At 40.2% G+C, this 15564-nt stretch overlaps 1 protein-coding gene across 1 annotated transcript; it reads left to right on the forward strand.

Annotated features, from left to right (window-relative positions):
* The first annotated feature begins 11971 nt into the window (after positions 1-11971).
* LOC138771125 (jeltraxin-like) lies at positions 11972-15126 on the forward strand. The gene is made up of 3 exons (XM_069950607.1): positions 11972-11997; positions 12431-12489; positions 14430-15126. Exons 2-3 carry the CDS (start codon positions 12435-12437, stop codon positions 15053-15055), a joined length of 681 nt encoding a protein of 226 aa, XP_069806708.1. The 5' UTR covers positions 11972-11997; positions 12431-12434; the 3' UTR covers positions 15056-15126.
* Positions 15127-15564: the final 438 nt, after the last annotated feature.

Consider the following 15564-nt stretch of genomic DNA (forward strand, 5'->3'; position numbering starts at 1 on the left):
TCAACTCTTTTAAATTTCTTGAATCTCAAAACATGACTATGAAAATGTTTATTGATGAACCAAAGAGCATTGCTATATCTACCGCTCAACGGGTCTCAATTCAATGCTACATTACTATGTCTGTATTGTTGTTAGTATTTTCTTTCAGTTCCTCATGCCCTATCATTATTTCTCTCTACCAACATATGAGACAGATGCGAGTCTCCACTGCGGGGTCTAGAATTCCCACCCTAGAGCCTCATATTTATGCTGTTAGAACCATAACTTTGCTGATTATCTTAAATGCTTTATATTTGTATTCCTTGATAACACTTATATTCAATGGACATAAGATAATATGGTATTATTGTACTGTAATAATATTTAACATTTGCCACAGTACTTCAGTAGTGATATTGTTAAGAGGAAACCACAAGGTTCGGGAGAAGATGAATGGGACCTTACTTACCCTGTTTGGTGTAAGGGTCTAACCTGTGGACTAAAGTACTATAAACAGAGGCATAAAATAGAAGATGTGTATGTGTGTGTGTGTGGGGGGGGGGGGGCAAAGTTAGTTTGCTTATATTGGTGTCAGTTTTTTTTTTTTTTTTTTTACTATTTGCTGAAAATATAGTTATGAATTATATTATTATTATTATTATTATTATTATTATTATTATTATTATTATTATTCGACTCCTAAGACAGAATAGTCTACTACCTCAGGCAATCACTAGCCACGGCGATGTGCCACTTCAGTCAGTGGTTGGCTGAACGGGCTGTCACTGCTTAGATGAATCTGTCTTGGAAGTGGCTACAAGAGCGTTCATAAAGAGAACATGCCTGTTAGGATCCCTACATCCTTCCTACACTCCCTACAACGGCTGTTGTTCAAATATGCTTGCAAATCACGTAGAGCTCTTGTCTCCTCTAAAATATTGCATTTACCTGTTGGAAAAGGGGGTTGGGGCTTCCTAACCTTACTTGTTACTGTTACTATCTTAGACCAAACTACGTTCTGGACCTTTAATCTCTTAACAACGCATGGCGAGTATACCCGTCATGCGGGCATTAAGGGTGAGCAGATGTGAGCTCTCTCTGCAGCCCGCAGTCTGCGGTTGCTATGTGCAGCTGGGGACCGCAGTTATTAGCCGGCATGGCCAATCGCCGATCCGGGCTAATTGACTATTTAAATGCAGCTGTCAAAGCTGACAGCTGCAGTTAAATAGTGTTTTGCCCCCTGTCCCTGGTGACTAGTTGGGGGATCTGCTCCCCCCCCCCATGATGCAATCGCGGAGGGGAGATCCCTTGTACTGAGCCGGCCAGGGCTTAGCAATCAGTGCATCTGGTCTGCTGCAGACCAGTATAATAGAGAAATGATCTGATGGATCAGTGCTCTATTATACACACAGCATTGATCTCAATGGGAGATCAGTGCTGTGTATATAGAAGTCCCCCAGGGGGCTTTTAATTAATGTAAGTGGAGAAAATTAGTGTTTTTTATTGATAAATAATCCCCTCCCCTAATAAAAGTTTAAACCACCCCCCTTTTCCCATTTTATAAATAAAAATAAACATAATTGGTATCGCCGCATGCGTACTCAGCCGAACTATTAAATTATCACATTCCTGATCTCGCACAGTAAGCGCAAAAACCTGCCAAAGTGCAAAATTGTGCATTTTTGTTTACAAGTGCAGAAACAATTTAATAAAAAGTGATCACAAAGTCGCAAATACGCAAACAAGGTACCAAAAGAGAGAACATATCATGGCGCAAAAAAATTACAGCTCACACCTCACACAGCCCCATAGACCAAACAATAAAAGCATTATAAGGATGGGAATAGAGATATTTTAAACACTTTTTTATTTTTAAAGGTTTTAATTTTTTAAAAGCCATCAAATAATATAAAAGTTAGACAAGCTACATATCATTGTAATCGAACTGACTTGAGGAACATAGATAACATGTCAGTTTTGCCATAGGGTGAACAGCGTAACCACGAAACCCCTCAAAATAAAAGGAATTGCACCTTTTTTCCAATTTCACTTCACATATAATTTTTTTTCTGGTTTTGCAGCATATTTTATAGAAAAATGTAGTCTGTATTTGCAAAGTATAATTGGTGTCGCAAAGAGGGTTAAGGATAAATAAAAAAACTGGGTGCAAATAGAACAATTTAGCTGTGGCCCAGTTTCTCGTCAGTCATTGTTGTGGAAATCCTTTTTGGGCATTTCTACTTCGTAACCTCTGAGCTCTACAATAAGGACATTGCTATATGTGTTGGGCAAATTAATAGTCCAATGCAAATTGTTGCCTGCCAGACTAGAAGATAGGTTGATTCGTGTTTTGAAATGTCTAATTCCTAACCTGGATCTTTCTACCTGGGTCAGCTCGGGAATTAATACTCTTAACAGATATCTATCAAGGTCATTTAATATTCTTTTTAGATATCTCTGATAAATTTAATCTCCCCAAATCCTTTTTTTTTTTTTTTTTTTTTTTTTTTTAATAAATATTTGCGTATTAGGCATTTTGTATTAGGCAGTATGCAATGCTACAAAATCCCACCAAAACCCCATTTGAACTCTTCTTTAAGAATCCGAACAAAACCAGGAAGGGGATCTCCACAATATATAATGTTGTCTCTACTAAATTACTTTATACCTCCTTGCTATATAGGGCTCAAAATGAGAAGGGTCTGGGATTTTCGTTCTTAGATGATGAGTGGAATAATGTCTTTACACTGCCAAACCAGCTGTCATGTTGCACTAATTACCTTGAAGCATCCAGAATGATTATGTATAGATGCTACTATACCCCCTCTAGACTAGCAACTATTTACCCTAACATATCTGGAACGCCTCGCCACTCTTTCCTCCTCTTTATAAATAATCAATGCTGCCCGGCCTCCTGCTCGCTCAGCTGTCAGCCAGTGTCTCTGATTGCAGATCAGTCCTCTGCAGGCAGTTTATGTCTGAAAGAGATACTCAGATATAGTTAAATCTCTGACCCCAGATGTGTTGGAGATGTGGTCTAGGGGTAACTCACCTGTCTAGAGATTTGCCAGCAGGTCATGCTTTGGTTCAAATCTCTGTTGAAATTGAGTGAATAGCCACCATTTAATGGGAAATAATTGCGATTATTTTGAAATAAGGGCCAATATTTGTCATTGAATGACGGCCATCTACTAAATTTCAACAGTGTGTGAACACAACCTTTCTGCATTTTCAATCCATTCAAAATACTGTTTTGTGAACATAACCTTAAAAATGATACTATAATGAGAAGAAGAAAAAAGAAATACCTATATTTCATTTCCATCAGGGGATTTAAAACCAAAGGATGAACTGCTGGCAGGTCTCTAGACAAGTAAGTTACCCCTAGACCATAGCCCCAACACATTTGGGTTCAGAGATTCAAGTATATCTGAGTGTTTCTTTCAAACATAAACTGCCTACAGAGGACTGATTTGCAATCAGAGACACTTGCTGACAGCTGTGCAAGCCAGAGCCCAGGCAGCCTTGATTATTCAAGAGGAGGGAGGAGGAAGGAGTGGTGAGGCTTGCCAGAGTGTGGCACAAACAACACTTTGACACTTCTTTACAGTAGGATTATGCATAATCCACAAATTACCAAAAGGTACCATGCTCACAAGGAGACTGCCCACTGCAGTACACTGTCAGCACTTCAGGTAGGGCCCGGGTTCTGACAGATTACCATTCATTTTTTATGCACTCCGACACCCCATACCCTGGACCTCCAACTTGGCGCTTTTGCATATTGGTATTATGGATTTATTCATGATCAGTGGACAATTGTGTTTCATATTCTACAGGCAGCCAAAACTGATTTAGCCAAACATTGGAAATTGTCTGTTCCCCCAACTAAAGCCAAAATCCTACACACTGTTAACTTGGCTTCTCCTATGGAACAATGTGTAGCCTCTCATACTCTTTCTGAGATTGATTCTGCATGGACTCTATGGAATAATTCCTTATACTACCAAGAATAAGCTGACCCATCTGAGCATTTCAACTTTATGATTCTCTACAGGCACTTGTTTATAGGCACTTTTTACGGTCTGGCTGTTCAGACCTGTTGTTCTTCTTGGCCCTGTTGGTTTTAAGAAATTCTTGCATAATCTTTATACTGTATGTAACACCAGCAATGTATTTTCCAGCAATGTCATGATGCATTGTTTGTATGTGCATGCATGTTCTATTATGCTTCAATAAAATTTAAGTTAAAAAAGATACAATACAATCAGAATATGTGTTTGGAGTACCAATTGTTTGTATTCAGATGATCTGTGCATGCTTCTGCAGTGTTCAGTGGTCCTTTCCAGACCATACACAGATCGTTTAAAAAGCATTGATAAATATTTATTAAAATGGGAAAAATCACTAGGCTGGAACCCTTAAAGTGTCACTGTCGTTACAACTTTCAAAATCTAAATCAACAGTAGATGTGATATAAAGCAAGTTTGCAATTTACATTCATTATTTTTTTAATTTAGTTATCATGGAAAACACGGCACTTCCTGTTTTCTGACTTTTTTCTCAAAAAAAACAGGAAACAGTCAGAAAACAGGAAGTCTAGTGTATCCCAGGCCATCTGAGCGCTCACAAAGAGAAGGCAGTCATGTGACTGATGGACACATTGAGCCGTGACTCTCTGTACTGGCCGCAATTCCTGTGTTTAGTCTGTGTTTTTCAAGTCAGAAAATCTGCCAGCAGGAGACTGGACCTGGATTTCTGGTAAGTTCAGCTTTGTTTTACAGCATGATAACAACAAAAAATAATAAATGTATATTGCAAACTTGCTTTATATCACATCTACTGTTGATTTAGATTTTGAAAGTTATAACGACAGTGACACTTTAAGATGTGACGCACCGGTTACTCTACATAAATATCAAGTGATAACCCCCCAATTGTAACCTACCGAAATTAATAGACATTGGAAAGGACACATAAAGAAGGGAAAGTTTATGCAAAACCGAATCAGCATATTTGTATGCATACTCTGAATCTTCTACAAGGACGCACCCTCCACTATGGAAATAGAAGAGGAAGAAAAAATGTATGTACATTACCTTATTCGAAGCCTTCACAAATATGTAATATATTGTTGTTCACTCTGCACCCAGTCTCTCAGGAATCACTTACCACACCTATGAAATGGGAAAAGAATGCTAGTTCTAACCTCTCACCAGAGGTCAAAAATTGAAAAACGGAAAAAAACATACTGCTAAAAGATTTAACACCAAAAAAAAAACTTAAACAGCAGGGTGTTATAGGATACGTAAGGATAATTAGGATATTAAATTAGGATCATTTAAACAAAAAAGAGAGGGGGTAGCTCTGGAGAAACTTAAAAAAAAATGTTGAAATAAAAATTAGAGAAGCGGACAAGGGAGGGACTGTAGTAATTTCTGACCCTGATGTAACATCATTATACTCAAATATTATACGTAATTTGGGACTTGATGCTATAAACTATTTCTTAACACAAGGTGGGAAATTTGAGAATCCTCAAATAGAGTTCTTGGTTAATAGTGTGAATTTCATATTAACACACAACTGGAGATGAGCGAATCAGTCAAAAATTAATTTTGCGACATTCAGAAATTTTAGCGGCGATTCGCAAATATTGGCGAATTGAATGCTAACTAATTGCAAAAAAACAGCTAAACCATTGTAGTTACAATAGTGGAACTATTAAAGAGTATGGGTTCGTACAACAGCCTTTGCTGTGACAGTGCCAAAAAATAAAAATCTAAAATTTAAAAAAATGTAAATCTTCAGACAGCAGTGGACATTAGTGGATTAGTGGCGTAAAATTTATTTACTCCCAGCTCAGCAGTGGACACTAGTGGATCAGTGGTGTAAAATGATGCTTTTTCCCAGGACAGCAGTGGACCTTAGTGGATCAGCAACATAAAATCAAATTTATTCCTGGGACAGCAGTGAATATTGGTGGATCAGTGGTGTATACTCACCTTTTCTCCCTTGCAAGCAGTGGACGTTTGTGGATCAGCGGTGTTAAATATTTTTTCCCTATGGCATGTGTGGACGGTGGCATAAAATGACACTTTCTCCCGGGACATCATTCTAAAGTGGCAGCACCAACAGTGGCACTTTTATAGATCAGAGGGGCCTACAATAGACACCTGGAGATGGAATTGATAGCATTAGGACTTTCCTCAACAAATAGAAAATAAATTAAATGGAAGATAGCGTTGCGTCCCAGCATAGGCAGCGGGGTGACATCATCCTCTCACTCCCTATGCCGGAAGCATTCTAGGCCGCAGTGCTGAAACTGCCTAAAAGTTAGAACATGACTTACCACCCATATAATAATCTGGCACAGTCACTTATAGGCAGGTCAGCTTTAGGAAATCAATTAATTAATTTGAATGAACTTCTAAAAAAAACCCTTTAACCCCTAGAAGACCTAGGACGTATCTGTGTGACCTGGCCGCCTTTTACCAGACGACCCTGGGTGTACAGGTACGTCCAGTGTGACTGTGGGGGGTCCCGATCGTTTTCACCGACCATCGGAGGTCTCATACCTTCCTCCGTACAATCTGATCGGTGCTCTGCTCATTGAGTCTGCCACAGGCAGACTCAATGAGCAGAGCGCCTATTATATTGATCATTGCTATGCCTATGGCATAGCATTGTCCAATCTAATGGTTGCAGGTAAAAGTTCACCAGGGGGACTTAAAATATGAAAAAAAAAGGGAAAAATGTTTTTAAAAGTACCCCAAAGCCCCACCCCCAATAAAAGTTAAAATCACCCCCCATCCCAATATATATATATATATATATATATATATATATATATATATGTGTGTGTGTGTGTAAAACATATAAAAATAATTAAATAAATAAACATATTATATACCCCAGCATGCGTAATTGTCTGATCTATTAAAATATAAAAACCGTCATCCTGTACGGCGAACGGCGTAAACAAAAAGAGGGGAAAAAGCGGCAAAATTGATGATTTTTTTGTTACATTATAAATTAAAAAAAATTTAAAAAGTGATCAAAACATCCAATCTACACAAATATGGTATTAATAAAAACTAGAGATCATGGCGCAAAAAAATTACAGCCCCGTAGGTAAAAAACTAAAACCACTATAAGAGTCACAACATGGCCATTTTATTAATAAATAATTGCAAAAAAAAGGATTTCATTAAAAAAAAACACATTAGAAAATCTGTGTAACCCTGCATATGGTTGTGTTTAGACTGACCTATAGAATAATGGTATCATGTCGCTTTTACTGTAAAGTGCAGGGGTCCTCAACTGGCGGACCACGGTCCGAACCTGGACCGCGGAGGCCTGCTGTCCGGAGCTGCGCTCTGCATAGTAACTATGAGCGCTTATAGTTACCGTAGAGCAGTACTGGCAGAGAGGGAGCCATTGGCTCTTGTGGCCGCAGCTGTCACAAGAGGCCGCTCTCTGCCTCTGGTTTTGGCGCTCAAGTGATGTCATAGGAGCGCCAAGGCCAGGACAGGGGAGAGCGGGCGCTTGTGACACAAGAGCGAAGAGAAGAGGAAATGCCAGTCCCAGGTGAGTATAGGTGTTTGTTTTTTCATGCTATATGGGAGGGGGAGAGCGCACAGGGGAGCTATATACTACAGGGGGAGAGCGCACAGGGGGGGCTATATGGGAGGGGGAGAGCGCACAGGGGGGCTATATGGAAAGTGGGAGAGCGCACAAAGGGCTATATGGGAGGGGGAGAGTGCACAGGGGGACTATATACTAACGTGGAGGAAAGCACAGGGGGGCTATATACTACAGGGGGAGAGTGCACAGGGGGACTATATATACTACAGGGGGAGAGTGCACAGGGGGACTATATATACTACAGGGGGAGAGTGCACAGGGGGGCTATAAACTACTGGGGGAGAGCGCAGAGGGGGGCTATATACTACTGGGGGAGAGCGCAAAGGGGGCTATATACTACTGGGGGAGAGCGCAAAGGGGGGCTATATACTACTGGGGGAGAGCGCAAAGGGGGGGCTATATACTACTGGGGGAAAGCGCAAAGGGGGGCTATATACTATAGGGGGAGAGCGCACAGGGGGGCTATATACTACAGGGGGAGAGTGCACAGGGGGCTATATACTACTGGGGGAGAGCGCAAAGGGGAGCTCTATACTACTGGGGGAGAGCGCAAAGGGGGGCTATATGCTATAGGGGAGAGCGCACAGGGGGGCTATATGGGAGGGGAAGAGCGCACGGGGGGCTATATACTACTGAGGGAGAGTGCACAGGGGGGCTATATACTACTGAGGGAGAGCGCACAGGGGGGCTATATACTACTGGGGGAGAGCACACAGGGGGGCTATAAACTACTGGGGGAGAGCACACAGGGGGGCTTTAAACTACTGGAGGAGCAACGGGGGGCTATATACTACTGGGGGCAGTCACTAGAGATGAGCGAACTTCTCAAAAGTTTGTTCCGACCGGACTTCCGGATTTTTTTTAAACGTTTGTTCCGACCGGATTTCTGATTTCTTTGGATTTCATAGTTTAAAGCATCTATAGGATATGCGGGTAGTGTATTTGGTTGAATTTAGGGCTCTACATGTCAGTAACATGTCAGTATCTTTTTAATATCTCAAAGTCAATTTTTTTTTTATTCACCATTACAGGGTCTATGCAGGAAAAAGGCCACAAATGCAGTGAAGGAGCAGCACTAGTCATTGGAGGCCAGTGGAGGTAAAGCAATAGTCATTTGAGGCCAGTACAGGAGCAACAGTAGTCAACATGGAGGCCAGTGAAGGCCCAGCAGTAGCCAACATGGAGGCCAGGCCAATATAGTACTTGGATATCTGTATAGCAGTTTTTTTTTAGTTTTATTCTACAGCTATGCACAAGAGATATATATTTGTGTCTCAGGAAACCACGTATGTCATATACACTCTCACAAGGGTGCCACTATAGTACTTGGATATCTGTAAAGCAGTTTTTTTTACCATTATACAGACATGCACTAGAAGTATATTTATACAAGAAAAAAGAAGATTGAAAAAGAATGAACTGCACCTCACTGATAATCAGAAATCAAAAACAATTCATACATTTTATTTACATATATGCAAGGAACAAACAAGGAAGATTAAAAACAATTAAAGTACAACACCTTCACTGGCCATGGTATGGCCCAGTGAACCAAAACTCACCAATATAATGTCTCAAGTGTCCGCCATATCACATAAGTAGTGATGACAAATAAATACTATATTATGCAATGGTAAAAAGATGAAAGACTAATATCAGGAGTGATAAATAACAAATAACTAATCCATACAACTTGATCCCATAGTAAAGTATTATGCAAAGAGTACAAGGTCAAGTTAAAGTGCTAGTGCAAAGAAATTGTGCCAAAAAAGAAAAAATTATATAATACAGACAATATGGCCTTCACATGGTGGGCCAGGGCAGAACATCCCACGCGTTCCGTCAACCAGAGTTCATCCCTGATGTTCAGCTTGGCCTTCACCTGACAATAGACCCCGGTAAGTGGACCTTCACTAAAAGTTGTTGAGTACCCACGGTATAGTGCATTACATAGACACAGGAACCCCCCAAAAGTTACCATATTGCATTATTTTTTCCAATTTCACATATTTATATTTTCATAAGTAATATTTTGGGGGTTCTGTCATACATGTTATGGTAGAATGAAAGGTGCCATTACAAAGTACAACTATTCCTGAAAAAAACAAGCCCTTACATGGCCAAGTAGATAAAAAATGAAAGTGCTAGAGCTCTTAGAAGGGGAGGAGGAAAAAGCGAAAGCTCAAAAATGAAAGTTGGTGCGGTCCCTGGGTCATTTTGGGTTTTCCCACTTACTATGCCTCCTGAGTCTGTCTCCGTTTGAATTTCCCACTGTTTGCATGTCCCTGAAGCTCCAGTTGGTGTCTTTATTTTTTCTTCGCTTCCTGGTTTGGGATTTCCCATAATGCACTTTGTCTCCTGTGATGTCTAACTGACTCTGTAGAACTGTTAGATGGCTTACATCTTGCTCAGCCAATCAGAGCTGAGCAACCTGTTTCATCTGACAAAGGGAGGCTGGCCTAACATGGCTTAGACCAGCCTCCCCCTTGATGATGTCATTGTCTCAAAATGGCTGCCACAGAGCAGCATGGGGTCAAGAGTCATTAGGTAAGAATGAGTTTACTTCACTTCCTGGTGGGGGGTTGAGGGGGAAAAAGATAGGGAAGGGGGGCAGATAGGTGATTGAAGCATATTACAAAGTTATGTAATGTGTAATGTGTTATGTAAACTTTGTAATGTGTTTCAATTACTGGGAAAAAGCTTTTCACTGTAGTACCCCTTTAAGGATCTGGTAAATGTTTGTTTCTCAGAGCCATAACTCTCTTAGTTTTTCATTTTGCTTATTTTTGCATTACTAATTGTACGTTATAAAGACACCCTTTTTTCTACCACAAAATTACACAGAAAAACTGGGAAAAAAACTATTATGAAAAGAAATTAAAATACAGTTTTCAGATACAAAAAGTCACCAATTACATGATATGGAATAATAAGGGACCAAGGCAGACCATTCTGCATGATGGATGCAACAGAGGTGAAGTGAGTGAGGGGATGAATGACAGTGGTGGGTCAATCAAAAGTAAAGCTCAGCATAAGAGGTTACAGTGTGGTGGAGAGTCTTATAGACTCTTAAATTGTCATCCAGGTTTGGAAAAAAATGTTGGCTTTCTTCCAAAAACAGTGTGGATATTGGTTTTGCAGCTCAGTTCTATTGAAGTGAATGGAGCAGAATTTGAATACCACACAACCAGAGTATTTTTGCAGGAAAGTAATGTTTTATTCTTTTTTTCGAATAAAGAAAGGGGACATTCATCAAAGGTTTTACGCCTAATTTTTGGTGAATAATTGGATTTTTCACCCATTTGTGGTCTATGTTCTATTTATGAACCAGTATTCGACAGGCGAATATTTTTTAGATGCGCCTTTTTTTTTAATCTGCCTGTTTTGAGTATTCACCCAAAAGTTTGCATAATCTGGGATTAGCATCCAATTTATCATTTGCGACTTTTTGAAAAGTCGCACAAACAGGTGCAGGCCTACGTCTGGTCAGTACCAGGTGAATATATTTTCGCAATTTTTGTGACCATTTACTATGGTACTGCTACATTTTAATGAATCAGTCACAAGTAGAGATAAGCGAACCGGGTTCGAGTCGATCCAAACCCGAATGATCGGCATTTGATTAGCGGTGGCTGCTGAAGTTGGATAAAGCTGTAAGGTTGTCTGGAAAACATGGATACAGCCAATGACCATATCCATGATTTCCACATAGCCTTAGGGCTTTATCCAACTTCAGCAGCCACCGCTAATCACATGCCGAAAGTTCGGGTTCGGATCGACTCGAGCATGCTCCAGGTTCGCTCATCTCTAGTCACCAGCTATTGAAACAAAATACACACCAATCCCCATTAGAATAGTTGCACACATTAGACTCCTTAAAGGGGTTATCCAGCGCTACAAAAACATGGCCACTTTCTTCCAGAGACAGAGCCACTCTTGTCTCCAGCTTGGGCGGGGTTTTGCTGCTCAGTTCCATTGAAGTGAATGGAGCTTAATTGCAAACCGCACCTGAACTGGAGACAAGAGTCGTGTTGTCTCTGGAAGAAAGTGGCCATGTTTTTGTAGCACTGGATATGTCCCCGATAGAGTTTTTAACATTCTAGCAGACACAGGTTATAAAGGCAATAATAGAAGGAGTGGTGAAGGGGGTAAATACTTCTTCACGTCACTGTGTTGCCAAAGTGTTTATATCACTGGCTTCTGTGGAATAGATGGCATCTATAACCATATAAAGGAGCTCTGCAGAACTCATAATACACCCTTTAAACAAACAGCATGTTTTTTTTTTTTAATTATTACACATGACTGTCAAGTATATAAACTCAAAGCATTGCTGTATTTAACAGCAGAGGAAACTGTACTGAAAGGAAGGTAACTTTTACCAACACATTATCTATAAATGTTATATTTATTTTTAATGTTTGCCTTTTTATGCCATAAGGTATGTGAGGGTCTTCAGGGTGGGATCTACATCTATTAGACATTAAGTTGCGGAGGGGAAACCCTATAAGTAAGGGGAAAACAGTTGAGCACTTACCACAAAGGCAGGATACACAAGATACATGCACAAACAAAACTGGGCATTACATAGTAGCAAACTAACAACTCATACAAGAGGAGCGAGGGTCTTGTTCACAAGCGCTTACAATCTATAAAGAAATAGGGGTAACTTAAGGGAAGTGTATATCGTACAGTTATATATATATATTATATATATATATATTTATATATTATAATATATATATATATATATATATATATATATATATATATATATATATATATTATTCTTTATCTTTTTCAGAAAGATGAAACTCTTAGTCCTGTCATTTGTGTTCTTCTGTGGTTGCTCCTCACAGGAAGGTAAGTGTACTCCTAGGCTGGGTATTCTGTCAGTCTTTGGTCTCCATTTTGGTTAGTATTTTTATCGAAGGGGGAACAGATCTAGAGGAAAACTATAATGGAAATATTGTACCATTTTCTGTGTTTTGGACCCATTGCTGGTTCTGGTAAAAATGCTGAGGACCAAAAGTAAACTCTTAGGCAGCAGTTCCCAATGCAGCAGTTCCCAATAGAAAAGATCCACTTAATCCTTAATGGCAATATTTTGGTATAGTACCTTTCATTCCCCACTGCCCTATAAAAAGGCTCTCAAAGGCTACTTTGGGTACTGTACCTAGATACTGTGGACATATTTTCCAATATATTTCTTTTAACAAAAAGATCTATATTTATAGGAGAAAATGTGCTTAAAGTGACTGTACCACCAGGCCCAGGCTGAAGCACTGGAGGCGGGCCGACCCACCCTTAGTGGGAAGAAACCCTAGCCCCTCTGTGATAGGGTTCCATTGATTCTAATGGAGTCACGTCATGGAGGGGCTGGGGTTTCCTTCCACTAAGGGTGGGTCGGTCCACCTCCAGTGCTTCAGCCTGGGCCTGGTGGTACAGTCACTTTAAGTTATAGCCTCTAGAGCAGTGTTTCTCAACTCCAGTCCTCAAGACCCACCAACAAGTCATGTTTTGAGGATCTCACAGGTGATATAATTATAGTTAGTGCATCAGTAACTGCCACAGCTGTTCGTTGTATGGGATATCCGCAAAACATGACCTGTTGGTGGGTCTTGAGGACTGGAGTTGAGAAACACTGCTCTAGGGGTTTTCCTATTAGTCTAAATGCAGCTCACTGCATGTCACTAAGACTATTCTGTCTCTAGCAACTGCTTTGCTAGGACGGAATGCAGGATGTAAAACAGTGACTTTTTCTCCTCTGTCCATTCTCTCTGTAATCAGTCACCTAGCAGGCAGTAAGGGTCGAGCGTGTGGGAGAGTGTGACAGCTGCACATGAGTAGCAGCAGCACATAATGATGATCTCATTGGCATTGCATCTCTATAGCCTGGGAAAATGGAAGTTCCCTGCTCAGTGCTGGCTAATATCACAGTGAAATGGCTTGCTGCCCATAGCTTCCCAATTCAAAATCAGTGGCTTTCATTGCCTGTCCTGTGATATCTGTTAATTTTAAATACAACAATAAAGGAAGAGAAGTCTTAGCACATTTCTGCCCTGGACCACCTAAATCTCAAACTGATTTTTCCCAGATCCTTCCCTGGATCAGGGGCGTAACTAGAAATGGCTGGGCCCCATAGCACTGACCACAAACCCAAGAGTAGTCATAACGTTTAACTATACTTGTCAGGAGCCCTTGCAGTTAAAGGGATATTTACACCCTCAAGGCTTACAAGGCCACTGAGTGCTCCAAAGATGAGGGCTCGGGGGCCCAGTGTGATGCAGAAGTGGGCCACCAGGCCCCCTGATGTGGCAGGCCCCATAGCAGTCGCTGTGGCTGTGGTTTCAGTAGTTACGCCCCTGTAAGAGACACTATATCATAGAAAAACTTTACATAGAAAATATATTTTTGTGTTAAACACAAACACTGTAAAAGCAAACGCTGCCCTGCAAACAGCTATTCAAAACATTTCATGACTTTTGATATAAAAATGATTCACGAGGTGACCCTTTAAGGCCACCATACTCCATAAACTGTTCAACTAATGCCACCTTGTAGTGCTTCATATATTCGATACTACCATAGGAAGTTGGCAGACAAGTATTCCGAATTGCCCGATCTTTCTTTCCTTAATCCACCAACAGCATCGGCGTCTGTTGACAATTATATAAATTTAGGCTAACTTTCGATTTTAAAGATTGACAGCTTTTAAGACATAGTAAGGATGATGGTGGTGATTGTTGTCATTATTACAGTTACTATTATTACTGTATTTTATTTTTTATATATATATATAGGTAGCAATATTATCCTGTTTCCGAGACAAACAGCTACTGACTATGTGATTGTGAAGCCGACTGTGGAGAAACAATGGAAACAACTCACCGTATGTCTGCGCTCCTACACTGAGCTCAGCCGAGCTTATTCCCTGTTCTCTATAGCTATGCCTGGAACAGGAAAGGACAACACTTTCGTTATTTATCCAGAACCTCCAAACTACTGCTATGTTTCCATAAATCAAGAAGACATTAAGTTTAAGGTGGATCCTGAGGTTCTAGACTGGAAACACACTTGTGTCACCTGGGACTCTAGTACAGGACTGGTCCAACTGTGGATTAACGGCAAGCGATACCCTAGAAGAGTCACTACCACCAGATCTCCCATTGGTCCTCAGATGAGCATCATCCTCGGGCAGGAACAGGACTCATTAGGTGGCGGTTTTAATGCATTGGAGTCTTTTGTAGGGGAAATGTGTGATGTCAATATATGGGATTATGTTCTTCCTCCTGAAAAAATTACACAATACTTTTATTTTAACCACAATGTAAATAAAAACAACAATGGGTGGATAAATGGGACATATACAAGCAAAGGAAATGCTATTATTCTGAAAAATGAATTCTGCTCCTTCTATTCTACATGATCACTTGAAGACAATGCAGGCTTCTATTCACGTTCTCTACAGTATCTAACGAATAAATACTAAATAGCTTACATATTGTAGACTTTTTATCAGATTTGTTTGCCTTGTATAATTTTAACCTAACCGCCCCCTTCTCCCCCCCCCCCCCCCCCCACACCATTCAGACATGTAGCACTCTGAGTATGTCAGAGACAAACAACATTGTTCTTATAAGAACATAAATGAGAACAAAGCAGGTTCTATAGAAGAAGAGACATGGTGGTGGTGGTGGGCACCTGCTTGTGTGGTACAACATGTATGTGTGTAAATAGATTTAACTATAACACAATCTCACACTATATAATTTACCATTGATATATTGGCAGGAAAGAAATGGAGAAATAGAAAAAATTACAGTTAGAAGACTCATAATCACTTGAAGGCTTTATTAAGAGAAACAAGGAATCTCTGGGAAATTTACTTAAAGAGGTATTCCAGGAAAGATCAACTTTTCCCCCTATCTCCAGTCC

Source organism: Dendropsophus ebraccatus, chromosome 13 (genome assembly GCF_027789765.1).
Source record: "Dendropsophus ebraccatus isolate aDenEbr1 chromosome 13, aDenEbr1.pat, whole genome shotgun sequence".
In the NCBI taxonomy this organism is placed as follows: Eukaryota; Metazoa; Chordata; class Amphibia; order Anura; family Hylidae; genus Dendropsophus; species Dendropsophus ebraccatus.

Excerpts from the sequence above, each read along its gene's own strand:
- LOC138771125 (XM_069950607.1), top strand. The coding sequence starts at position 12,435 with ATGAAACTCTTAGTCCTGTCATTTGTGTTCTTCTGTGGTTGCTCCTCA. Across the intron at positions 12,490-14,429 it reads TGGTTGCTCCTCACAGGAAG|GTAGCAATATTATCCTGTTT; the intron begins GTAAGTGTACTC and ends ATATATATATAG.